This window comes from Hipposideros armiger, unplaced genomic scaffold, assembly GCF_001890085.2.
Source record: "Hipposideros armiger isolate ML-2016 unplaced genomic scaffold, ASM189008v1 scaffold_71, whole genome shotgun sequence".
In the NCBI taxonomy this organism is placed as follows: domain Eukaryota; kingdom Metazoa; phylum Chordata; class Mammalia; order Chiroptera; family Hipposideridae; genus Hipposideros; species Hipposideros armiger.
In genome coordinates, this window is record NW_017731421.1 from 3246963 (window position 1) to 3273213 (window position 26251).

Below are 26251 nucleotides of genomic sequence, written 5' to 3' on the forward strand. Positions count from 1 at the left end.
CCCCACCTCCCCTTTCCTCCTGGTACCATTCTGTGATATTTCTACTTAGTGGGCATCTCTCCTCTATCTGAATGCATCCTGGGATGAAGAATTCAGACCCTCCGTAGGCGGCCCAGTTCATTTTAGGTCGGTATAGCTATCAGAAAGTTCTCTCTGAGTGGAGCTGATCTGTCTTCTGCGTCCTCTACTCCCCAACTGCCATAACTGCCTTTCCAACTCAAAGCCAGTCCTGGGGGCGGGGGAGGGGTTGGGTTCCGTTTGCTCCAGGAGTGCCCTTCAGGTGGGAAGGCAGTTATGACAAGTCTCCCTGACTTTACAAAGTTCTCCTTTACAATTTCTTAAGATCGAGATAATAATAACAATTCAGATCAGACCATTTCTTGATTTTTCAAGTGTATGTTGCTATAATCCACAGCTATAGGAAGCCACTTGCCCTGATCCCTTGTTAATTTTTCTGTTTCAGCTCTGTAGGGCACATCAACACACTCTCCACTGGCCACCCCAAACCCTCAGAGTATTCTGTCCAGGTAAATATGCTGGGGTATTTTTTTCTATAAGATCCAGGGGAAGGTTGGAGACTAGAGCTTATCTTATTTACCTGTCGACTGGCTGGAGATGTGACCAACCTTGGAAGATCCTCATGGAGATTGGTCACATCTCCAACCAATCGAGAGGAATTGATTACATGGTATTTCTAAAAAAGTGTTGCCCAATTCGCCAACCTCCAGGTTAAAGAAAAAACAAAAAGAGGCTCTCACATGTAGACAGAAGGAAACTTTCTCCAAGCATATGAAGGATGGGACACCTTTCTAAACTATCTTTACTATTTCTACTCTTAGAAATGGGCAGCAATGTATTGGAGCCAGTGACTCTCCAGAGATCCTAAGTAGGGGCGGGGCCGGGAGTGGGGAATAAATCATTTCCATGCATTCGGCATTCTTCTAGCCATCCACTTATCTGTGCAACCAACACTGTAAATTGCCCATTGGGTACCCATTGCTTACCATCAAACAAGGAAGGAAGAATGGGGCTTTTGTGCTCTACACTCTTACCAAGGCTGATGCCTCATTTTAAAACAGCTACTGGAATTTCTCAGTATAAATAAGATTTGATCTTCAGTGTAGTCTTCTTGGAAGATTACAAGAAATGTATTACAAATGTCCCTGGCTCAAGATTTTTCTGTTAAGTCTCTTTGGAAATTGCCCCCAGAGCTTCTGAGCCACACACAAAAAATTAGTCTCGGTATTTTCAGGACTTTATCCAAAAGAGTTTTTCCCAGTTTGATCATCCACTTTCTTTACCTACCTTGGTCCCAAAGTTAAACCCACCATGAGAGGATGGGATGGTGCTGCCCAGGAAGTGTAGGAGTGAGGGAACAGCACTGGACATGCTGCTTTTGAGTCACCCTTAGTGACAAGTCTTATGTGGTGGTAGTTTTTTTTTTTTTTTAAAGTTTCAGTGTTTTATAAGTTAGTAAGTGCTGACCTACACAACAAGGTCAACATGCTTAGAAATGGTGAATAAGGCACCCCCTAGTGGAGTCACCATGTATATTAGCATAATAAAGGTTCTAAGAAGTCCTGCATCAAGGAACCTGTTTAACTCAGGGCTCACCAAACTTACATGGCCACCAGACCTTTTTCATGGAAAAACAACAATTTTTGAAACACCCATCGAGGCAAGTTTTACAAACTCAGATTTTAGTGATGCCTGAACAGTAGAGGCAGAAATTCCCTTCCCCCTGACTCACACCTAGGAGACAGGTGTCCACACCTCCTTCTCACTCCTCAGGTCGCCTCCTCAGAGAGGACTTCCTGGACTACCCTTTCTAAACGAGGCCACTCCCCTCTTGTTATTCTCCATGACAACCTTCTTTGCCACCATCTGTCTTTTTTCTGTCTTCCCCACCAGAACATATGCTTGTTTGCTGCTGTGTTCCCAGCACTTAGCACCACAGATCTGACACACAGAAAGTGTCAGGCGCATATTGGTTGGTTGGTGGACAGACGTGATGAAGGGGAAGGCGTGTGCCCCGTGCACCACGGTATGTATGGCTGGCCCTTCCCGCCCCATCTCTCTCACAGATTGCTCCTCTGCCAGCTGGAAACTATTGGGTTGTCAGAAAAGTCATGACGCATTTTTGCAACGAAAAACATAGAAAAAATACGTCATGACTTCTCCGACAACCCAATATGAGCACACAGAGTTTGCTCAGTGAAATGATCCAAGTAACCTGGAGGTTGCCCAAGGAGCTACAAGGTGCTCCTTTAGATGCTCAAGACAACTTTACAAACAGACTCAAAGGCAGGGTGGCAGAAAGTCGGATTCCTTACAGCAGCTAAGCCAGGTGGCCCTGGGCTTTTCAGCTGGCCTTTCTCTCGGGGGTCCCGGGAGAGAGGGCCCAGCTGTTGAAAGCTCCTTCGTGCTCTGGCCAGGCACACGTTTCCTGCCCGGCCTGCGGACGGGGCTCACGATTGAAGGCCTGGGGTCCAGGCCTCTGTGGGTGGAAGGGCTTCGGTGCTTACTTGGACTGTCCTCGGGTCCCGAGTCTCCTGGTGGTTAACTGAGGAAACTGCTGCCTTATGATCTGTAAGTCAACACAGGAAATCAGTTACTCGTCGGGAAGAGTTGGGAGCACTGGGTTTCACAAACAGCAATCTAAAGAAGGGAGGAAAACATATATCCTTGGTTGCAATGACTTATTAGAAGTCTGTCAGGACCCCGAGATGACAAATGGTGTCAGGGAGGTGGGAGGGGAGCCTCTGAGTGATTTTGGGGCTCTGGATCCTGAGGGGGTCTCGGTGGCTCTGTGCTTCACCCCTCCTCCTCACAATGTAGGGAGAGGACCGGGTGATGCAGAACTTGTCTGTCCCCTGCTTAAAGTCCTCCAATGGCTTCCATCACACCTGGAGGTAAAACCCACGCCCAGCCTCTGGAACTGGGTCCCTACTAACTTCCAGGGCTTCAGACTTCGTCTTCTCCCATTCTCACCCTTGCTCACCAGGTCCCAGCCACACTGGGTTTTCTTTTTTTCCTTCCTATTTCCAAAACACAACCAGCCTTGCTCTCCCCACTGGGGACCTTTGTATTGCAGTTCCCTCTGCCTGGAATGCAATCTCCCCCGGATCTTCACAAGACTGGCTCCTTCTCTTACAACATGCGGGCTCTGGGGGAGGTCCCTGTGCCCACTGGCCTTCTCTGACAAGCCAATGCAGAGTCGCACAGCAGGCCCTCACCTTCATGCGCCCCCGCTTTATGGCTTCTCACTTAGCACCTCTGAAGTGATCTTGTTCCCTTACCCTGAGTGCTTACTTTTTGAACCCCTGACCCCCACTAGAATGAAAGCTCTATGAAAGCAGGGACCTGGCACAAGCCTTGGCACATGTGAAGACCTCCATCTCCATTTGCCGAAGGAAGGCAGGAAGCCCTGCCCTCGAGGGTATCCTTTCCTTGAGTGGCGGGTGGTAACTGCTACTGCCCAGGACAACCACATAGATTCGCCAGAAACCTGGGAGGAGGGGCCATCTGCCACGGTGAAAACACAACCTAAGGGCCTCACCCCTGGTGTTTTCAGCGCGGATGTCTGTGGGGAGGCCGGACAGTGCAGGACCTATGAGAGGTTTTAGAGCTAGATGACCTGAACTAGATCCAAGCTCAGCCTTTAGTTAACTGGGGCCGGCTAAACTTCAAATGACTCAGTTTCCTCATTTATAAAATGGGAGTGGTCGTAGCCCCTACGCTACAGAGTTTTTGTGAAAATCTAAAAAGTAAACGTATGTGAATAACTTGCAACAGTGCCTGGTACTTAGTAAGGACTCAATAAACTTTACCCACTATGACCACTGATGTCCTGATGACTCATTTCCTTTTACTTCCAGGGACTTTTCTCTGAAGTCCCACCAAATTCTTCCAGACTCCCTTCCCTTCTAGTACAGCATCAAGCAGGCATGCACAGTCAGAGAGAGAGAGCCTGCAGTGTCCTTCATGAGACAAGATGCTGGTGCTGATGTCCCACTGGCGGGGCGTGAACACCGAGCACTTTCTCAGAGATGGGGATGAATCCGTTGATCCATTCATACTGTCTTCCATCCACACTGAAACTCTCGTTGATTGATTTGCTCGTTCACTCAACAAACATTTACGGTGACCCTGCTAGGTGTTTGAACTTGGACCTACTGTTTAAGCTCTCTGTGCCTTAGCTCCTCCTCGGACATCTGGGGACTCAGGGGTTTATGTAGTCCTCTCCTAATTAGAGGGTTGGGTGATGGTGGCCTCAACTCAACTGGCATCAGTGGGATGGAAAGAAGCAGGCAAATTAGAGAGAAACTGAGAATCTAGAATGAGTAGCGTGAAGACTGACCACGTCCGTATGTTAGAAAGCTAAACAGTGGCGAATGGGCAGCGTTTCCTCATCTGAAAATGGATGGAAAAAGCTGCATTCCTCACAAGGATGACTAGAGGATCTAAAGAAATAACATCACGATACCACTTTTAGAAGTAAAACGGGGCTTCAAAAATGTTATCTCATAGTGACGATACTGAACAAAATGATGCAACAATTCTGTGATTTTTTGGGGGGGGGGTCTTTTTAAAAATTATTAGTTTCAGGTGTCTATGAATTCTTTAATGGTGTCACTGTTGTAGGCAAATATCCTTGGTTTCTTTAACCCTAAGTTCTATCAGCCAAGGACATGCGCTTCTCACTTTGTCTATGTTCCTCTCAAATTGTTCTGATCTGAAGACAACGTGATATATTCAGGATGGGGTCTGACCCGGGGTCAGTGACAGAGCTCTCTAGGTACTATGTCCCGTTATGCAGTCTAAGACCACCTCAAGGTCTAGTGGCTTCATCACCCTGGGCCACTAGTGCTACCCCTGGCCCAGCATGCCCTCCAGACCTTCATCACATGACTGGTTTCAGAGCCAAGATGAGAAGCAGCTGTTCACAAAGGGACACTAATGAACAGATATCGATAAGCCAATAGAGACGGAGAGAAAATAATGGAAGCATAAAGATGCGGCTAGGGGATTCTTCACACTGGTTAAAAGTGGGTTATAATTTTGGTTCTGAGTTTCCCACCTACCCAAGCTAAGACGATAATACAATGAAGTTACAAGAGTCCCAGCATCCATAAGATAAACATATACTACAGTAGTTGCTGAGGAAGAGCAGAGATCTCCCTATAGTTCAGTCTGGGAAATTTCTCCTATGCAAATGGGCAAACAGCGATAAGGTACCGTGTTTAATGCTCTGATACTAGCAGACAGTTTGAAAATGACAATATTGAGTGCTATTATGGGTATGGTAAAACTGAAATATTCATACATTGCTGAGAACATCATTTATTAGTACAACCCTTCCCCAAAGCATTTTTCCAATAAAAATATTCATACTTTTTGATCTATTAATTCCAAGGAAATAATAAAAAATAAGAAAAAGCTATGCAGAGGGCTACTAATGAGAGTGAAAAACTGGAAACAAAATAAATGTCCAGTGATAGGAAGCTGGCTAAATAAATGATTATATATACACTCAATACAATATTATGCAGGCTTTTAAAATGATGGGAACGAAAACTATGTCACAACCCAGAAAGTGCTTATAACATAATGTTAAATGAAATAGCAGACCTCAAACTACACTTATGCTATCTATGATTACAATTTATGTTTGTACAAATATAGGAACAAAAAGGGGATATGGAAAAATAAAAATGGATGCCTGTTAGGGTAGTGGGATTGAGGGTAGAACCAAAGGTGTTTGTATAACATTTGCATAAGAAATCAACTCTTTTTGCAAATAGAAAAGGATTTTCCTATGAGAAATATTCCTAATTGACAAAGGAAGTTCAAGCTAATTTTGAAAGAAGCACCAAAAATATACCAGAATATTATAATGGTTGTTTTTTTTTTAAAAAAATAAATCATCCCCTAGTCCCTGTAAACAATAACTAGATAATTTTTAAAAGCTGCATTTTTATTTTTATTTTTTTTGGTTGCTAAGTTTTATTATTACTTGATTGAAGAGAATGGGCCAAGTTCTGAAATCTTTCTAAGTGTTTATCCACATGGTGTCCCACATAATGTCCAAAAAGCAAACAGCAGTGCTGGCCCTTGGCTAAGCCACCAGAGGCCACAAACCCTGGTCTAGAGACGCCCAGAGAGCCCCTGGGAAATGAGGTAAAGGCCTTCTAGAGCTGTCTGTTCTACCTCTATGAGGCAATAAAATGTACAATTGGCGTGTCTGTAATTTTTTGCCGTATGATCTTGAGGAGTTAACAAGTCTCAGAACGGGGCCTGTGAATTCGCCCATCAATTTATGATTCCCTCCATAGCTGATAGGTTTTACTTATCCATTTTGAATAATGTCTGGATCAATACAGGCAGTTTTACAATCTTTGCGATCAGCATCACTCTCTACTGAGTCACCCAAGACAGAGGTAGGAGGGACGCCACTCTCTTCCTGACGCTGCACAACCCACATCCTATTGATTCTGCCCAAGATGTCTCCCGAGCTCAGTCACTTCGCTATCCCCTGCCAGTGTGCCAGCCCCCTCATGACCACAGACACATGCTCCTCCAGCCTTGCTGAAATCCAAATGCAATCATTTCATTTCCTGTTTAAAACAGTAGATGCCTTCTTGCTGGATAAACTGGATAAGAACCCAGCCTCCTAAGGCTGGTCCACAAGGCCCTTTGTGACCTACCCCTGCACGACTCCCCAGCCTCAAATCCTGGCCCCCACCCCCACCCATGTGCTCCCTGAGCTCCAGGCACATGCTGGTCCCACCACTGCACATGCTGTTCCCTTCCCTCTACCTGGAATGCCAAACCCATGCTGGCCTCCACTCACACCTGAGTAGCGCCTCTCTTTCTCTGAGCCTCTCCCACTACCCATGTCCCTTCTCAATGAAGCCATATATGTCCCCTGTCTGTGTTTTCCTAGTAATTTGGGAAGAAGTGGTATACAGTCATTAAGTGCACAGGCTTTGGGGTCAAGTCCTGGCTCAGGCACCGAGCCAACCACTTTACATGTATTAGCTCAGTTGATCATTACAACAAGCTGGCTTCCGCTGCTATTCCCTCGGTACAGTAAGCTTGGAGAGGCTAAGGAACCCGCATAAAGCCACAGAGCTGACGACACGCAGACCTGGCATTTGAATGTACTCAGTCTGACTCAACAATACCACAATACTATTACCTCTGGATCAATGAATGTACCCCAAGGCCCCTCATTCCTTCTTTTAATAGCAGCCTTTATTGCTTTTATGTCATATTCCTGCATTTACACGTTATGTGTGTTTGAGGAATGAAATACTTTCTTGATCCCATCTACTCTTCAATGAAGATTTCTCTTCAATTCCCCTAACTTTGACATTCTTGGAAATGTTCTGGTGGCTTCTGCTAGGAACAGGATTTGAGGGCCCTGTCCCCAAATACGCTAGGGAAAGAGGGAAAGAGCCGAGAGGGCTGACATCAGCAGGCAGCCTGGTGTTTCCGCTTAGGTTAAATCTACCCCCATCCAGTCAAGTGGAAATCTGACAATTAAGCACTTCTTCCGCTTAATCAAAATAGTAACTAAACAAAAGTCATTCTGTCTGGGTAACTGAAGTCCCCAAGTGGACTTACTGAGGGAATAATCCAGATCCTTGCCTGTCTACTCAGAGGGCCTCTGACAATTCTCCACGCCCAGCCGGCTCAGCAGAGCCTCCTTCACCTGGAGCTCAAACGTCACAGTGCAACTCTCCTTTTTTCTTCTCCCTTTTCTCTCCGAGTTTCCTTACGTGAGCCCTGGGCTCCATCCAAATCAGATCACTTGGCGTTGATCAATTCTCTGAGTGATTCCGGGCTTCCGGGTTCCATGCCTCTGCCCCTTCTACCTGCCATTCTCTCTGCCTCCTCACCCCCTGTGCCCTCAAACCCCACTCACCCAGCATGCACCGCTCCTCCATGAACAGCCTTCCGGGTTCCCTGACAAGGTAAGCGCTCTCCCTTCTCCAAACCATGGTGGCACCTGCTACTTCCAGTCTGTGGCCAAGTTCCATCCTCCCTCTCTTTTGAATGTATCCTGATTCTGCCCACATCTTCCCATCTCCACCAGTCCCAGGGCCATGAACTTGCGGCCTGGATTGCTACAATGGTCTCATCGCCCCGGCATCCAGCCATGCCCCTCCACAACTACGTCCCCATGCAGCCCCTAGACAAAGTCCAAACCCACCAGGTCCTGCTGGATCAGTCCTGCCTTCATGGTAGCTCGCCTTTCCTCCTCCTCCTCTCTTGGCCTCTGAGCTCAGGCCCATATGGAACTTGATCCAAGCTGCGTGAAGACACTGTGTTCTCTCTTACCCTGGTCTTTCCCACAGGCTGTTCTCGTTTTCTGCAACCCTCCCCTGTGTCCTTGGTTTGCCTCATGTCTACTCATCCTTCGAATCTTAGCTTGTACCATATTTCCTCCCAGAAATCTTCCCTAGGCCACCTGTTTGGTTTAAGTGACCATAGTTATGTGGTCCTCATATCTAGTCAGTGGTCTACTCCTCTCTCCAGCTCCGTGCCTAGGCCTATGCGACTATACAAACTGGATCTCCAGCCTCATCTCCTACGACTCTTCCACACGTTTGACAAGCAGCAGCCTCGGTAACCACGATCGGTTGCCTAATGGTACGTAGCTTAGGTTCATTCAACAACAAATATTTACTGAGCTCTACAATAGGGCAGATATTTTGCCAGGCACTGAGGGATATAACACTGAGCTAAACAGAAATAGCCTTTGTTTGGGAAACTTATATTCTAGTTGGAGAAGACTAAAAATACACAAATAAAAAAGTCAATGTAGGGGCAGGCCGAGTGGCGCGATGGTTAAGAACTGGCTTGGGATACCAGAGGGCCCTGGCTCGGATCCCACATATGAGGGCCAGTGACACTGCCCTCCACAGCTAAGATGCTGAACAACAGCTCAACCTGGAGCTGGGCTGCCATGAGTCGCCGTCGATGCGTAGGCTGCAGCCCCTGTGGCAGTGGGTTGCCATGGGCTACCGTGTGTAGCCAGCAGCCAGCATGAGCAGCCAGCAGCCGCAGTGAGCGGCCGTCCAGAAGCCGGCAACTGATCTGCCTCGCCCGGGAAGAGCGCAATGATGGTACCAACTTGGGCTAGTGAAGCAACGCCCTCCACAACTAGATTGAAGAACAAAACGACGGCAACTTGTCTGTTCCCATACCCCCAATTCCCCAATAAAAATCTTAAAAAAAAAAAAGTCAATGTATCTTATATCAAACAAGTGAAGAACAACCAAAAGCAGGGTGAGGGAAATAAGGAATGTGAAGGTGGGAGGGGGTGTTATATTATTTAGGGTGACAAGGACTCAGTGATCCAATGTGGCATTTGAGTGACCTAAGGGAAGCAAGGGACTAAAACTTGTGGATACCTGGAGGAAGAAAGTTGCAAGCGAAGGGAACAGCCAGTGCAAAGGGCCTGGGGTAGGAGCTTGTTTGGCATGTTTCGGGAAAGGCAAGGAGCCCAGCGAGGCTGGAGCAGAGCAGGGCTCAGGACAGTAGACGATGAGGTCAAGAATCTGGGAAGGGCCGATGAGCATGGCGCATGTGGGGCCTTGGTGGTCTTGGTAAGCTCTTCCGCTTTTACTCTGAATGGGATGGGGGACTTTGGATGGCTTTAGGCAGGGAACTGTGGATCGAGATCTGACTTACCTTTCAAAGGCTCACTCTGGCTGCTGTGTGGAGAATTGACTGTAGGGGGCAAGGGTGGAAGCAGGGAGACCAGTCAGAGGTCATTGTGGGGGTCCAGGCAGGATATATTATGGCTCAGTACGTTAATTCATTGGTTCAGCAAATGAAAGAATAAACGAATCGTTCCTCCCTTGTTGGTGTTTCCAATGTTGTACTAATATAAATACTGCTATAAGCAATACTGTTTGCATAATGGTTTTTATTTTTATTGTTCATGTTTTGCTTTGGATTTTTTCCCCCGTAAGAGTTTCTCGAGTGTGGAGCTGCTTGATTAAAGGGGAGAAACATTTCAAGGTTTCTAAAACATACTGTCAAATTGCTTCCCATGAAGTGTAAAAAGGTATTATCACTTTTTAAAATTGTGCTAAATTGAAGAGAAAAAAAAAAAAAGACTTGTTTCTCTGTCTTCTATTTGAGCGTGAGGTTTCATCATCTATAAAATGGGGACGATTACACTTGTTCAGCTTACAGGCTTGTGGGGTCAAGGGAGTTACTTAGGGGGTGGACACCCAGGCTTGCTTCCTGGGCTTTATTAGCCAGAAGTAGAAGGGTGGAGGGGCGGAGCTCCAGCTCAGTGGGGCTTTTATTGGCTTTTCATTGGCTGGAGGGACTGGGGTGGGGAGAGTGACCAGCTGCCAGGGAGGAGCTGGAGCAAGGGGTCCACACCTGTTTACTCCTCTATTCCTTATTCCTTATTATCTGCTAGTCATCATCCTTTTCTAGCCCTTTCTCTTCACTGACAGACTTAGCACTCTATACTTCAGTCCTTTGATAGATTGTCTGAGGATCCTCAGTCAAACCAGTTTTCAGTCCTTTGTGGTCTATTATGGTCTCCCAAGCAATATAGTGGGTGAGGTTAGACTATTTCACTCTGTTTGTAAAAACACTTTTTCTCTGGACATATTTGATGGCTAAATCCTCTCCTCCTCCCCCCTCAAAAGAGAGAAAGGTGATTTCACATAGAGAAGGAAGACGAAAGGAATTTTGTTAAGCGTTGGGGTGGGGGATGGGTGGAGGCACTGCTGAGCCACCTCACATTCTGCCCAAATGGAGGTCAAGACTTTTCCCACTCTGAGCAAAGAAAGGGCTGCTGCAGATAGCACCTCCTCCTCCTAGCCGCAACAAAAACCTGTGGGAAGGGGAGGGGGCTTGCTTTTATTTTTTTAACTGTTTCTTATAGGCTGCACATTACAAATTATTCTTCTCTCCTTTCACCAAATAATCAACTGGTCCCGGAATCTGAAAGCCCAGCACAATTTAGTCTGAGTCTCAAAATGCAGGGTCGGTTCAGCCCCGCTAAGGCTGTTCAGCTTTTAATTTCTGGAGCAAGACTCAGCAAACAGTCCAGCACTTTTGTGGAGCTGTGAGAGTAGAGCTGCACGGTTTGATAAATGAGCAGACGGCAGGCAGCCCCTCTTTCTTTTTTTTGTATGGGTTCAATGAAGCCTGCCTAAAGAACGCCACATGCTGTTCTAGCTAGTGATCTAACATTCCGCTACATCCAGCCTTCCAAATTCCCTTTAATTACTCCCGAATCCCACCCTTCACTCTTTCAGCCCCACAGACAGGGCTGGGGGCTCCATGGGGCTGGGGGTGGGAAGTGTGGACGCCCTGGAGATCTACCCTCTCTGGAGCTGCTGGGATTCATTTTTAGCTGGTGGTTATTCATCTCCCCAGTCCATTCTTTTCCCCGGTTGAAGGAAACTCAACATATGGGCTATCCTGACATCATTTTGGTGGGTGCCGTTTTTTAAGAAACATGAGTGGGTTTTAGGCAAACATTCCTGAAACGTCCTATTGAAACCACTGCCCTGTTTTAAGGAAGGGAAAGAGTGAAGAAAGAAGCTGACACCCCCTGAGCATCACAGGGCACCATGCACTAACCAGGTTTTTACACTCAGTATGAGATTTTATCCTAAAAACACTAGGAGAGAGTGTGATGATCCCCACTTCACAGATGAGAAACTGGTATCCAAGGCGATTCAACGCTGCTCGGATTCACAGACTGGCCGGTGGAAGCAGCAGGAATGTTGTTTCACTGTCTCCCCTGCTTTTTACTTTGGCCGACACCCATGGCAGCCAGCAAGGTGTCCACTTACTGTACATGAAACCCCTGCTGTCCTCTTTAGGTGTCACCTTCAGAGCCACACAGGAAAGCCCCTCAGTCTCATTACAGACAGGCTTTATTTTGACCCCAAATCATATGACCTGATTCAGCTTGACGTCCCAACATAGTCATCGGAACGGCTCTGAAAAAAAGGCTTTTGGTTGATTCCCAAAATTCAATCCATCTGCACTAGGCAGAGATTTGCCACCAACAAGAACTGATCCAAAAGAAGTTCCAAAGTAATGGACTAAGCGCAGATCCTCCCACACTTTGAAGGAGACAAGCCCACGTGTATATAAAAAAGTCAAGTATGCTTCCAACCGTTCACACATAAGAACTGTGGGTCTCGTTTTCAGAGGTCATTTGGGTGTGGGGAGAAAAGAGAGGCTTTTCAAATAGCAAGAAGTTAGAAATTCAGTACAACGACAAGTTGTTCTTTGTTAACCACGTATTGTGGAAGTCTTGCGCCTTCTCCTCTTAAAAAAGCATGCATGATTTTCTGAACGAGAGAGAGAGAAATGATTAGGCAAGGTGGTTGGTGGTTGGTTAAAGGACTCTGAAGGTCACAACTCTAAGAGAGGGTTACTTGCTCTCTTTGTTGCCGGTGGACCTAGCCCCTTTCTCAGAGATGAAAAATAATTAAGCCTGGCGGGTTTTCTTTAAGGATTTTTAAACACCCTACCTCAGCGCTGCCTTCTTGAAATGGGTATTTGCCCAAATAATCATATTATGCTGATGGAACTCGATCCATTTGATAATTTTTTTGGAGCACCTACTGGGTGCCAGGCACCGGCGGTCATTGGGGTAAAATGCTGCAGGATCCACAGCAAACTCCCCAAGAGAAATTTCCAACTTTTACAAGAAATTCATATTGAGTGCAATGGAGACAGAAACGGAATTTCAAATCATGAGTATGGATTGATGAAGGATTCCATGAAATACCCGTGGCTAGGAAGGTAACCATTAATCAATTGTCCCTTGAGCAGTACCATGGATGAGGGGTTCCAAGAAGTCCAAAAGTCCATATGTGAGCCCAGGATTGTCCTCAGACTGACTGGATGATGTGTCATGTGTGTGAGTGTGAAAAAAGACAACCATCACACACCGATTTAGCTAGACTGAGGTGAGTTACATAAGATACAGGTTAAGTCAAAAATGGAATAATTCTGAAGACGGTAATAAGAGACGGTGAGGGTGGTGACGGCAGCGTGTGTGCGATGTAGGAAATTTTTAGAACAATTGTTCTCCAAACTGTTCAGAAGGAAGAGCAGCTAGATGGGTTGAAACATCGATATGTTGGTGATGATATGTTAAAAACATGGTGTACTCAAGTCACAAAATGTGGCTATGGTAAACTGAAATCGTAATTATAGCTAACGTACATTGAATGTTTATAGTGACCAGGCACTGTGCTAAGGAAGTCCTTTTAGCAGTCATTATCTCAGTAATTCTCCAGGTGGTTGCTACCATTTTCCCATTTTACAGATGAGGAAACTGAGGCTCAGAGCTCTTTAGAAATCACCTGAGCTCACGCAGCTGGTTAAGTAGTGGCGATGGGATTCAAATCCAAACAATCTGACTTCAGAGTTTTTACGCTGCATGACACTAACCCGAAATAACAAAATATGGAATTCTAGTGTGAAATCAGACATTCTGACATGAACACTCTATAGCAGATACTAAAGGTTAAGAATAACATATGCAAGAATTTAAAGTAGATGGAAACTCTATCCATTCCACATACTTATTTTTTTCCTTTGAAAACTGGAAAAAGACCGTCCCTGACAGATCCTAAGGATACATACTTATATCTTCTGCTGTGCCCTTCCATGGGTTTGCACGTGACTCAGGGCAGGAGGCGTGGGGGGGCCGATTATAAGGACTCTTGAGGAAGAGGGCAGTCATGTAAAATGAAAGGAATCTTTAGCCTCATCTTTGTTCCAGGTAGATGCAGTGGATGGAGCCACAGGTCCCCAAAACACAATTAGCGTTTTTTTGTGTGTGTGTGTGTGGTTTTTTTTACATTGTTCAAGATGATTGGCAGGGAGGAAGGAGCCAAATATCCCAGGAAGAGCCACCCACAGCCCAAACTGCCAATTACCTCAAGTCCTCACGGGAAAAAGGCAGGATATAAATAAATTCAATTTATACACGTACATCTGTTGCCCCAGCTTCCTTTTTTCCAAACTTCCTACCTCTTACTGGTGTCCCTGCCTCACAGAGTCCCCCAGTGTCCTCCCCACACCACCTTCAGGTCCAGCCCTGCCACTAAACGTACGACCTTGGGAAAGCCACCAAATCCCTCTGACAATTTCCTCACCTGGAAAATGAGAGGGTTTCTCCAACAGATCTCTAAATCTCCTTAATAGAACAAGCATATCTCCATTGAGGTGTTGGTAACTGATGAGCCTGAATGAATTACCTTGTCCTGTTCTAGCTGCATTTTTACGGACTTAAAGTAATTGAGGAATTGGGGACGTCAGCAAGCCTTCAGGGGAGGTATATCAGTGAGGCTACATGGCCACACACTCAAATTACACGGTGTCACAGCTGTCTAGGGCCTATCCATGAATCTGCCTCTTCCTGACAAGTTCAACAGATTGCTGACTATAAACCATGTTTCCCTCACACCATCTTTAAAGATTTTTTTTTTTATTGGGGAATTGGGGGGATGGGAACAGTGCTGGGGAATTGGGGAAAGGGGAACAGACAAGTTGCTGTCGTTTTGTTCTTCAGTCTAGTTGTGGAGGACGTTGCTTCACTGGCCCAAGTTGGCACCATCATCGCGCTCTTCCCGGGTGAGGCAGATCAGTCGCCGGCTTCTGGACGGCCGCTCACTGCGGCTGCTGGCCGCTCACGCTGGCTGCTGGCTACATACGGTAGCCCATGGCAACCCACTGCCACAGGAACTGCAGCCCACGCCGTCGCCGGCGACTCACGGCAGCCCAGCTCCAGGTTGAGCTGTTGTTCAGCATCTTAGCTGTGGAGGGCAGTGTCACTGGCCCTCATATGTGGGATCCGAACCGGGGCCCTCTGGCATCCCAAGCGAGTTCCTAACCATCGCGCCACTCGGCCGGCCCCCCTCACACCATCTTAAGTGATCACACTGTGACCACCTGTGTTGCTTGCCATGGGCTCCTAATTGGAGAGCGTGCCCCACCCTCGTTCAGGATCCTGGGTTCCATTTCATAGTTGTAACCCCTAGAAGTATCCTTTTGGATATCCTTTTGGGGGTGAAATGGGTGAAGGTGGTCAAAAGGTAGAAACTCCCAGTTATAAGGTAAATCCTGGGGATGTAATGTACGCCCTGGTGACTACAGTTAATGCTGTGTTGCATATTGGACAGTTGCTGAGCGAGAGTAGATCTTCGAAGTTCTCATCACAAGCAAAAAAAAAAAAATTTGTTAAGTATGTGTGGTGATGGCTGTGAACTAATCTTATTGTGGTGAGCATTTTGCAGCATATACCTACATCAAATCAGTATATCGTACACCTAAAACTAATACAGTGCTATGGTCAATTATATCTCAATAAAAAATAATACATGGATGTCCGCGATGCCCTTGTGTGAATAAAACGCTTACCTGCCTCCCTCCTTCCCTTTCTAGCTAAATTCTGATTTTATATTCCAAGAGGCAATGGACTCCATTTTCCTGACAGCCAGGAGCAGCCAATGAGATGTAACAGGAATCTCGGGGCGGGGCTCTGGGGAAAGCTCCGAAAGAGGGCCGACTTGGCTGGAGTTTTGACCTTTCTCTCCAAACACCCCGTTTTCTTCTTCTTGCCTGAAATATAGCCTTTGTTATCCAGCAGCCACTCTGGACCCCGAGGTGACCGAGAAATTGGAAGCCGTCTGCTAGGGATGGCCTAGAGAGAAGGAGCCTGGGTCTCTCATGCTCTTATAGAACTGTCATACCAGGGCTGGGTTATCTTCTTCTAGATTTATTTAATATGATAAAAGTTAAAACCACTAATTTATACAAGCCACTGCTTGGGGATGAGGCGGGGCATCTGTGACCCACAGCCCCCACACAATCCCCAAGAGACACACCTCCTGATTTCCACGCAGCTGTTACTTCACAGAGAAGGTGCCAGTGGCCCTGGAGTCAGCTATGTCACCTTTAAACGGGAATAAAAGCATCGTATTGTTCACAGGGCTGTGTGACGATTAAATGAGATAACGTGTGGGGGTTTGGCCCAGTGCCTGGCACAGAGTCTGCGTTACAGTCACCATGATTCCTACAGAAAAGTATTTCTGGCTAATATGGTACAGATCCTCATAGGTTTGTAGGCTAACTTTTCCATCTGATAGATGGAGGAACTGAGGTTCAGAGAGGGAAAGGGACCCACAGATCCTCAAGTTCAGGACCCCGAATCTGGCATTCTCGGAAACTCCTGGCCTACAGCGCAGGGTAGACTCTCAATAAGGGTTTTTGAAGCAAACATTCTTTCACCTTTAAACCTCCACTGGCACACAGGTTACACGTGCTTGGAAAGAAATCCCTGTGTAGGTGAGAGATGTTCTTTTTGCTCAGAAATCTGAGGCCCAGTGTTACTTTCTAAAAAGATTTAGCTTGTTGCTAAGCACATAATGCTCCATCTTTGTACAGGTAGAGCTTTTGTTTTAGAACTTCCAAAAGGCCAGCAGGAAAGTAGGCGAAAGAAGTTTTTGGTGAAATTGAAACACCCACGTCAGCTTCCGTGGATCTCACAAGGCTGCGGGTTGGGAGAGGACAATACTGGGTTCCTGGGGGTTTTCCAGGCTCCACCTGGCTCTCAGGCTCCCCACCCCTAAGGAGGCTGTAGTTTCCTCCTCTGCGTCTCCCCAGTCCTGGGTGTTCACCGCTCAGGAGGCACATCTGTCGTCTTGTTTTGAAGTTTCAAGTATGTCCCTTCTGCAGTCCCCTCCCCTCAAGGGCGCTATCTCCTTCAAGCTGTACCCTGTCTCCTGGCACGGGGCCAGGTCCATGACAGAACAAGACAAATGGATAGCAAATAAACGGGTGAACCCAAGTGCCGACGGAGGAAAGCAGCATGGGAAATACTGGGAGGGGGCTTCACAGTGCCTGGAACCCGAGGGTAAGATTTGAGGGGACATTTCTCAGTTGCCAGCTCATGTGACCCCTGAGAAACAGAGAGAAACAGAGAGACTAAGTAGTCACTCCCAAATTCCACCATCTAAGGGGTTGCCGGGTGTCTGCCAATGACTACACCAAAGCCAAAAGGACAACTTTTTACACGAAACCTGCCTCCACACAAACCCATCCCACCCCTGAAATAACTTGCTCTGTGTAAATGAGATGGTTAAACACATGGACTTTGCAGCCAAACTTCCCAAGCTCTCGCTTCCTGAATCCACCGCTTACGTAAGCAAATTACCTAACTTCTTTGGGACTCAGTTTACCTGTCTACGAAATGGGGATAACAACAGTTCCCACCTCAAAGCGTTTGGAGGATTAGATGAGGTTGCTGTTGTGTAAAGTGCCAGGTACAGAAAAAGCCCTATGTAAGTGGTTGCTATTTTTATTAGTTTTATGAGAAATCTGGGAATGCAGTCTTCATAATTAGACGTAGCGAGACACTTCTATCACCTGTTAAAGAGAATTGCCTATAATGGGCTTGGGCAATTTAGCTGGGTATGACGTCATATATAGGTCAATTCTGATCCCTATTACCTTGTGTTTGTTTCAATTTACAGTTCTGTTGTTCCCTGAAAATTAATTTTACTGCTTCTGCTGGAGAACTAGAGTTATCATTTTAGAAGTGTTTGTTCTCAACCTGACAAGCCCGGAGGAACCAGCAGCTGGAAAGAGAGGTGGGGGAAGTGCAGAGGTCAGACCACACCCTCCCTTTCCACACTGCAGATCCCCAGGCCCCGCGTGGTCAGAACTGAGCTGCGGGTAGGGGAGCAGTTTTCACGTGGACGGGAGACTGCAGGAGCACCAGGCTGGACTTACAATGTCTAAAAGAGAGTCTCACTTATTGAAAAGAAGCCTCTTCTTACCATCGATAACCAAGAAGCTCTTAAACCTGCCATGAAACCATCAGGGGTCAGGGAAGGGAGTTTGGCCATCACGCTGTTGAAGGAGTGACTAGAACAAAACCAAGTCATTTTTTGTTTGTACGTCACTGAGTTCAGCCTGTTCCTTTACCAGCTACACTTGTGCGGGCTCATGTGGGCATCTCTAAAAATCAAAGTATGGGGCCGGCCAGTGGCGCGATGGTAAGGACCTAGATTACTCTATACCCAGCAAAGCTATCGTTTAGAATCGAAGGACAGATAAACAGCTTCCCAGACAAGACAAAGCTAAAGGAGTTCATCACCACCAAACCAGTATTACAAGAAATGGACTTCTTAAAGATGAAAAAAAATAAAATAAGGGGCCGGCCGAGTGGCGCAATGGTTAAGAACTGGCTTGGGACGCCAGAGGGCCCCGGTTCGGATCCCACATATGAGGGTCAGTGACACTGCCCTCCACAGCTAAGATGCTGAACAACAGGTCAACCTGGAGCTAGGCTGCCGTGAGTCGCCGGGGATGGCGTAGGCTGCAGCCCCTGTGGCAGTGGGTTGCCATGGGCTACCGTGTGTAGCCAGCAGCCAGCGTGAGTGGCCAGCAGCCAGCGTGAGCGGCCAGCAGCCGCAGTGAGCGGCCGTCCAGAAGCCGGCGACTGATCTGCCTCGCCCGGGAAGAGCGCAATGATGGTGCCAACTTGGGCCAGTGAAGCAATGTCCTCCACAACTAGACTGAAGAGCAAAAGGACAGCAACTTGTCTGTTCCCCTTCCCCCAATTCCCCAGCGCTGTTCCCATCCCCCAATTCCCCAATAAAAATCTTAAAAAAAAAATCAAAGCATGACGTTAGATGTGCTGGTCAAAATCATCCAACACAAGAGCAGAGTCACAGGGAGACTCCTCAGTGGAAGGGCAAGGGCAGCATGTGTGGGGGGGCGGTAGGAGGTTGGCTGGAGAGCATGCCCCTTCAACCAGTGTCCCCAGAGATCCACAGGGGCTCCCCCAAAACCCTTCCTTCCCTCAGCATAGGCATGATGCTGATGATGATAGCAGAGGGCACTGATAGCTGGGAGGAAGCCTCAAGGAGCACCAGCTGGTCAAAATGGTTCTTGATGTCTTTCCTCTAACCACCCTCCTCCCCTGACCCTGGATGCGCCAGAGGCGGCGAGAGAGAGAGCGGCCCCGTCCGTCGTTCACAGAGCGAATTCTGAGCCACGGGAAGAGAGAGGCTCTGACTTTGATGTGAGATGCAAGTTTTAAATTGGACCAAACTAGATGTTTTTGTCGCTGAGAATGAGTTTTAATTACCCAACCAAGACTGACATGATAGCTGAGCACGGTCAGATGCTGTGGGATTTCCCCATGATGTCATCAGAGGACACAGCAGGATGGTTGGACAGAGGACTTTGAAGGTGGGTTCTTCAGAGTAAGTAGAAATACAACCAGTTTCCATTGGTGCATTAACAAGTCCACCCCTCTGCAGCAAATGGGCTGATGAAAAATGGGCACAATGCCAATTTCATATGGTTATCGTATGGGTTAAGCAAATTCATACATGTTAAATGATTCATACAGTCCCTGGCAGATACTACTAATAAAATTCATTAAACCTGTAGTAAATATCTGAGGGTCTGTTATGTGCCAGGCACTATTCTGGTAGCTGGGGATTCATAGTGAACAAAAAAAGTCTTCCTGGAGCTTTCATTCTAGAGAAGGAGGTAGATAAAACACAGGCGACTAATATAAATAGTTATATATGATAGTAATATATTATAGCTATATAATTATATACTTTATAATATATACAATTATATATTATACAAAATAAAATTATATAGACTATATACTATAATGATAATATATAATACACTACATATAATATAGATAATTATATATAATATACATTAGTTATATCATATATGTACGGGATGCCAAAAAAATGTGTACAAGTGGACGCTTTGATCAACGTTGCTCAAGCAGTAGGTTCACCATAATCAGAAGTGTCTGGATGCTGATGGGAACCACTTTGAGCACCTCTCGTAATTGCAGAAGTCAAATGTGACTTGTACTCATCTTTTGTTAGCAGTATATATTGAGTATTACAATTTTAATACAGTTTTCCCTTCTTAAAATGTGTACACATTTTTTTGGCACCCTCTGTATATGGTACTTCAGACCATGATAAGTGCTATAAAGAAACATAAGGCATGGTGAAAAAATGGAGGAGACAGGATGAAGTGGGGCCAATTTTAGATAACGGTGATTTCTTCCATTGGTAGAGCTCTTTACAATTTAAAAAAATGCTCTCATAAGCTCTGCCCCATTTTATCCCTAAAGGAATTTGGTAAGGGGTTATTCCTGTCTAAAGATAAGGAAAGGGAAGCTCAGAAAAGTTAAGTGAGGCCAAGCTGGGTGACCTTTCATTCCCCTAACCAACGTTAAGAGCAGGGAAAGACCAGTTCATCAGAAGCCTCAGCATTCTCTGCAAACCTAAATTAATTCCAGGACCTCAAGTCAACACAACATTACAGGAAGCCAATGCTTACGGAGCTTGGCCACAGTGTTGGAAAGAGAATCTCGGTTTCAGATCTTACTCGCAGCAAAGCAATCGCTGCTATCCACTTTATCAAGAACAGTATCCCAGCCAGGCGACATGATGCTGAGAGCTTCAGTGCTGATGTTTGTTTCACCTCAGCTCACCTGCAAGCTGGGTGGGGAGACTCCCACCAAACGAACTGTTCTCTAAAAACTAAGTGGAAATACAGAACCTCGCCTGCTCTGAGTTCAAAGTTCATAGGTGAATCGTTAAGTTCAGACAGATTTGCTCAAAGGAAGGCTGTCCACAATTACACCCCGAGGTCTCAAGGAGACGGCAGCCGCAGCATGCCGGGAGCCCTCGGGAAAGGCAACTGTGTCTGGGATTTCAATTCAACCCACCCAGTGTGTAGCTTGCCCTCAGCAGCCACCGCCTGTCCTACACCCACAAGCCCCGCCCCAATTCCCAGGACTCTTGAAATCGACACAGCTTTTGCATTTGTGCTTTTAATACCATTCGAGTATTTCCTTGCTTTTGGACTGAAGATCAGATGGAGTTTAGATGCTTGTTTTAATGACGATTTTGGAAGCAGCTGGCACTATAATTCTTCTTAGGGAAAAAACTTATTATCTGGAGAAATATTATGAATAGCCTATGTGGGGGTAAATGAAACCTGTGGGCATAGATGTCAGCAGAAACCAAGGATCGGGGAACAGAGGAAATTTGGTAGAGGTGGTCCCAAGAAGGAGGGGAGAGAGGAAGGGGGGGCAGAGGAAGGTGGGAGAGGAGGAAAGAGGAGGCAGCAGAGGAGAGAGGGCTGGGACTAGCTGTGGGGCACAGGCAGGTAGAGGACCGGGGAGCCTTCAGAGCCATGGGGAGCTAGGAAGAGTATTTTGAGGTGGGGACATCTGTTCCACAGGACACTGTTTGGGATGTAAACCCCTCCTGCAAACTTCAGTCTGTTAGGGTCATGCATGCTTCCAGTGGGTTATCTTGTGCAAAGCAAGGAGACCCCTGAGTTTCCTCCCTGGCTCGGAGCAGGGCTGTCCAGTAGAACTTTCTGTGATGATTGCATGTGGAATATGGTAGCCTCTGGTTGCACATGCCCACTGAGCATTTGACATATGGCTAGTGTGACTAAAGAACTTAAATTTTTAATTTTGCTTAACTTTAACTTCAACAACCCTATGTGGCTGGCAGCTGCTGTACTAACCAGCACAGGTATAGAGAGAGGTGGTATCTGCAGAAGAAAGCATCCCAAGTCAAGCTGGCCCTGAGAATGCAAGTGCTTTGGGGTTTGCTGAAATCTTGGTGGCAGGTTGAGACTTAAAACAGGAATGGAACTGGGGTGCTGGGAGGAGGGGCAGAGTTAAGAAAATTTTACCTAGATCAGGAGGTGAAAGAAACCCTCAGCTGACAACAGGTTACAAATGTATTTGAGAAAAAAGGAACAGAAGATCCTTACACCAGCAAATTGGAGTTTCTAGAAATGGTAAGGGATTTTTCTTTTCTTTTTTTTTTTTTTAACAGAATCTAAGCTAACAAATGGCCATTTGTATCTGTGCACAAACATCTCATGGAGAATTCACAACAGCAGCTGTGATGGCACATGGTAGGTGTTACTAAATATCTGAGCTATTGGATGGCTGAGTGAACAGACCTTAAGTCTACCCACTGACATCGTCTCACTTGAATCTGACATTTTCCCCTGAAGAAGGTAGGGGTTCATTCCCACGTCACAGCTGAGAGGGCTGAGGCTCAGAGAGGTTAAATGGTAAGTCCAGGAGAGTCAGGATTCTTGGTCTTTGGTTCACCCCACCTGTCCCTCCATCTAAGAGGCCTTATCTGGGCTTTCTGTTGCGGCTACTGTGGAAGAGCTTGTAGACACAAGCAAATGCTCCCGGACCACGGACACACGACAAAGCTCCAGGAACCCACGCAACCCTGCTGTGCTTTTCCTTCTCTCACCTGCTGAGGGGCTCACAGTCTCCCTCCTGGCCTGGGAGCCCCTCCACAGCAGGACCCACACTGGGTTCCCTCTGGGTCTTCACTGCCTAACACAGTACCTGCCACACAGTCTATCTCAGCAAACATCGATGCTGAAGAAATGAATGAATGAAATGGCAAAGGGGGTTTCTCCACTCACTTTGAAAAAATTCTTTCCACTTTGGAGAAATAGTGTTAATGCATCACAAAAACATTTCTCCCCATCCACCTCCTATCCAAGTCGCCACAAAGCATCTTCCCATCTACTAAGTGGAGCCAATTCTCAGCCACTCAGTTTTGGACTCTCCCGGGGGGTTGGCTCAGGCCTGATATCACTTTCTTTCTTTCTTTTTTTTCTTTGCCTGATGATGATCGATCTGTTGAGGATCTGAAAAGGGAATTCTTGAAATTTATACACTGACCTCTTTCTGCCATTTCACTCCTTGCTATGCCTGCATTCAGAAAACTGCACCAGTGGTGCAGAACAAGCCTGCCTATTTTTGTTATCGGATGCAATGAAAATTATACAAAGAAAAAAGAAGCTAATAAAAGGAGAAAGTATTTATGAGCTGGCTGAGTGGCTCAGTTGGTTAAGAGTGTGAGCTCTGAGCAACAGGGTTGCCGGTTCGATTCCCACATGGGCCAGTGAGCTGCGCCCGAGCTGAGTTGCTGCTGACTGCCAACAGGCGGCAGGATGGCTCAGCTGGTGAGAGCACATACTCCTAACAACAAGGCTGCCGGTTTGACTTCCACATGGGATGGTGGGTTGTGCCCCCCACAATTAAGATTGAACACAACACCTTCAGCTGAGCGGCTGTGAGCTGCTGATGGCCGGCCAGATGGCGACTGGACTTGGAGCTGAGCTAGCTGCGCCCTCCACAACTAAGATTAAAGGACAACAACTTTGTTGTTCCCCTTCCCCAATTCCCCAATAAAATTTAAAAAAATAAATAAATAAAAAGGAGAAAGAATTTAGATGTAGTGACTCAAATTAAGTTGGGTATTTTGGAAGTGTAAAAATCTAGATTTTTATCTATCACATAAACAAATGATCGGTCTTAGAGAACGTTCCAGCAGCTTTCCTTGGCCTGTGAAATATGAACCATTAGTGCTAATGATTTTTTGTAGACACAGTTCGAAGAGTGGAATATACTTTTATCATAAGATGGATAGGGGACAGTCAGACCTGCAGTGACATTACAAACAGCACCGCTCCCAGCGGAGGACTCCCTGAGGAAACAAGGCCATTTCCTAGTTTTTCCAAGGCTTTCACATTTTAAGGCCAAGCAGTCTGCCTGCCCCAGGCTCACTGACATACGTACAAGACACGTTCAAGTTCAATATTTGCCTCTCAGAGTAAAGAAGTGGCTTTCTGCAAAATTAAGTACCGAGGAAATTCAAGTTAGGCATTCACTTTTCCCTTTATAACCTGTCCGAATTGTTTGAGGTTTTTAATACTTTGGTATTATTTTGTTTTGGCATTTGATTTGGCGTTCCTCTGTTAACAAGTGTTTGATGTTTTTACAGCAAAGAATTACAGCAAAGTTACCAAAGTGTGTACTTTGGTAACTTAAAAAAACAAAACCAGGGCTGGCCGAGTGGCGCGATGGTTAAGAACTGGCTTGGGACGCCAGAGGGCCCCGGTTCGGATCCCACATATAAGGGCCAGTGACACTGCCCTCTACAGCTAAGAGGCTGAACAACAGTTCAACCTGGAGCTGGGCTGCCATGAGTTGCCGGCAACAGCTAGGCTGCAGCCCCTCTGGCAGTGGGTTGCCATGGGCTACCGTATGTAGCCAGCAGCCAGCGTGAGCGGCCATCCAGAAGCCGGCGACTGATCTGCCCCGCCCGGGAAGAGCGCAATGATGGTGCCAACTTGGGCCAATGAAGCAACGTCCTCCACAACTAGACTGAAGAACAAAAGGACAGCAACTTGTTTGTTCCCCTCCTCCCAATTCCCCAATAAAAATCTTTAAAAAAACAAAAACAAAAAACAAAAAAACCCAAACCAAACCAAGTAACATGATTAAGAACTGTGCACAAATTACTTAAAAGGGGGAAGAAAAGGAATACGCCTGGTGAGGCTGGACTCACCTTTCCAAAGCTGGCAGCATTGACAGGCTGAGTGTCATTCTTCTCGCAGAAGTCCAGGTAATGCATGTAAAGGGCGCTGCGAGGAATGCAAACCCCTTCTGCAATCTCATAGTTCTCCTCCAGCCTGGGGGAATAAATGTCCAATGAGCAACCCCCAAGCAAGGAGGCATGTTCTTTCTAGCCCTCCTTCAGAGCTGGGCAGACTTTGGAAAGAACACAGATGGGGAAAGCACGGCCCAGGAGGACAAAACAACATGCCCAAGGTCATGATGGAGTTAGAGGGTTAGCAGGATTGGACTCCTGGCCCCTGTGAGTATGACCTCAGGTCACGTTTTCAGCCTAAATCCCGAGTCCCTCTCCTCTGTGCTGTCATTGGCCTGGCTATATTCTGGGTGGACAGGTTCCCCAAAACCCCAAAAATGATACAGCGTCTTGCAGATGCCCCACTCAGCCAAGCTTTGAACTACATACTCACTTGTGTAACCATTTCGAATAGGTGTCAAAACTTAGCGACCTTCTTGGCTAACGATAGCAGTGGATGGGGACGGCCTGGCAAAACAAATGCCCCAGAAGAGGCTGCCAGCCGGACAGTCACGAACCTGCTGAATGAAGGGAGGTTTTCTACCCACAGCAGGGAGTGGAACCTCTTGGTTTCTTTAGGAATGCCTTCTCTGCTGTACTAGCATCATACGATTCTATACCCATACCCTTCTTAATGAGTATAGGTTACGGGTTCAAGGTAGGAACTGTCCATCTGGGTTTCAACCCCAGCTTTGGCACTTGCTGGCTCTGTGACCTTGGGCAAGTTACTTAACCTTGGGCCTCAGTTTCCTTTTGGAGGTGATTATCGTAACCACCTCATATGGTTGTTTTGACGAGCGTGTATAATGTGACATGTGCCAGCATGGTGCCTGGCACATGAGTATTTAGATGTGGGACCTCATCATCATCCATTTTTCTTCTCCACAAAACATTTCTGGGCTCCTATATGTATAGAACCTGTGCTAAGTAGTAGGTATATAAAAGGAAACTAGAGGACCGGCCGGGAGGCTCAGTTGGCGAGCTCTGAACAACAGGTTCCCGCATGGGCCAGTGAGCTGCGCCCTCTGCAACTATATTGAAGACAATGACTAGAGCTGAGCTGCCGCTGAGCTGCCAATGGGCGGCTGGATGGCTCAGTTGGTTAGTGTGTGCTCTTAACAACAAGGTTGCCGGTTTGACTCGCACATGGGATGCTGGGCTGCACCCCCCGCAACTAGATTGAACAGGGGTAACTGGATTTGGAGCTGAGCTGTGCCCTCCACAACTAAGACTGAAGGACAACAACTTGACTTGGAGCTGATGGGTCCTGAGAAAAACACACTGTTTCCCAATAAAGTTTAAAAAAAAAATAAGTAAACTAGATACAGCTTATCTCTTTTTTTTCCTCTTCAGCCCAAGCACCAGAATGCAGGCAGCCAAAAGAATCCTGCCTCCTTTGTCACAGACACGCTGGAAGGTTAAACACTTCTTCTGAAAGGACTGAGGCCCATGACAATTTGGGGATTCTCTTTGGGCCCTGATGCCTTCAGAGCCTGGGGCACACACGGTTCAATAAACTCACCCACAGAAAATATTTCTCCTTTGACCGTGAATTGGATTTTAGGAAACAACCTACAGTCATTTGGAACCAAGCTTGAGGGGTAATGACTGGAATAACCCTTTTCTTCCAAACATTTTTTTTTTGGATGGTTGAAAATAAGGCATGATTCTAAAGCAATGAAATAAATGTCCTC

General features: G+C 46.6%; 1 protein-coding gene across 1 annotated transcript in view; it reads right to left on the reverse strand.

Moving 5' to 3' along the window:
• The window catches only part of RFX4 (regulatory factor X4), a 162590-nt gene that overhangs the window by 73596 nt on the left and 62743 nt on the right, over positions 1-26251 (reverse strand). Inside the window, exons 4-5 of the mRNA XM_019642582.1 lie at positions 24477-24600; positions 2526-2587 (exon numbers count right to left, since the gene is read on the reverse strand). Coding sequence (XP_019498127.1) covers positions 2526-2587; positions 24477-24600 — 186 coding nt within the window. The remainder of the gene's footprint in view (positions 1-2525; positions 2588-24476; positions 24601-26251) is intronic.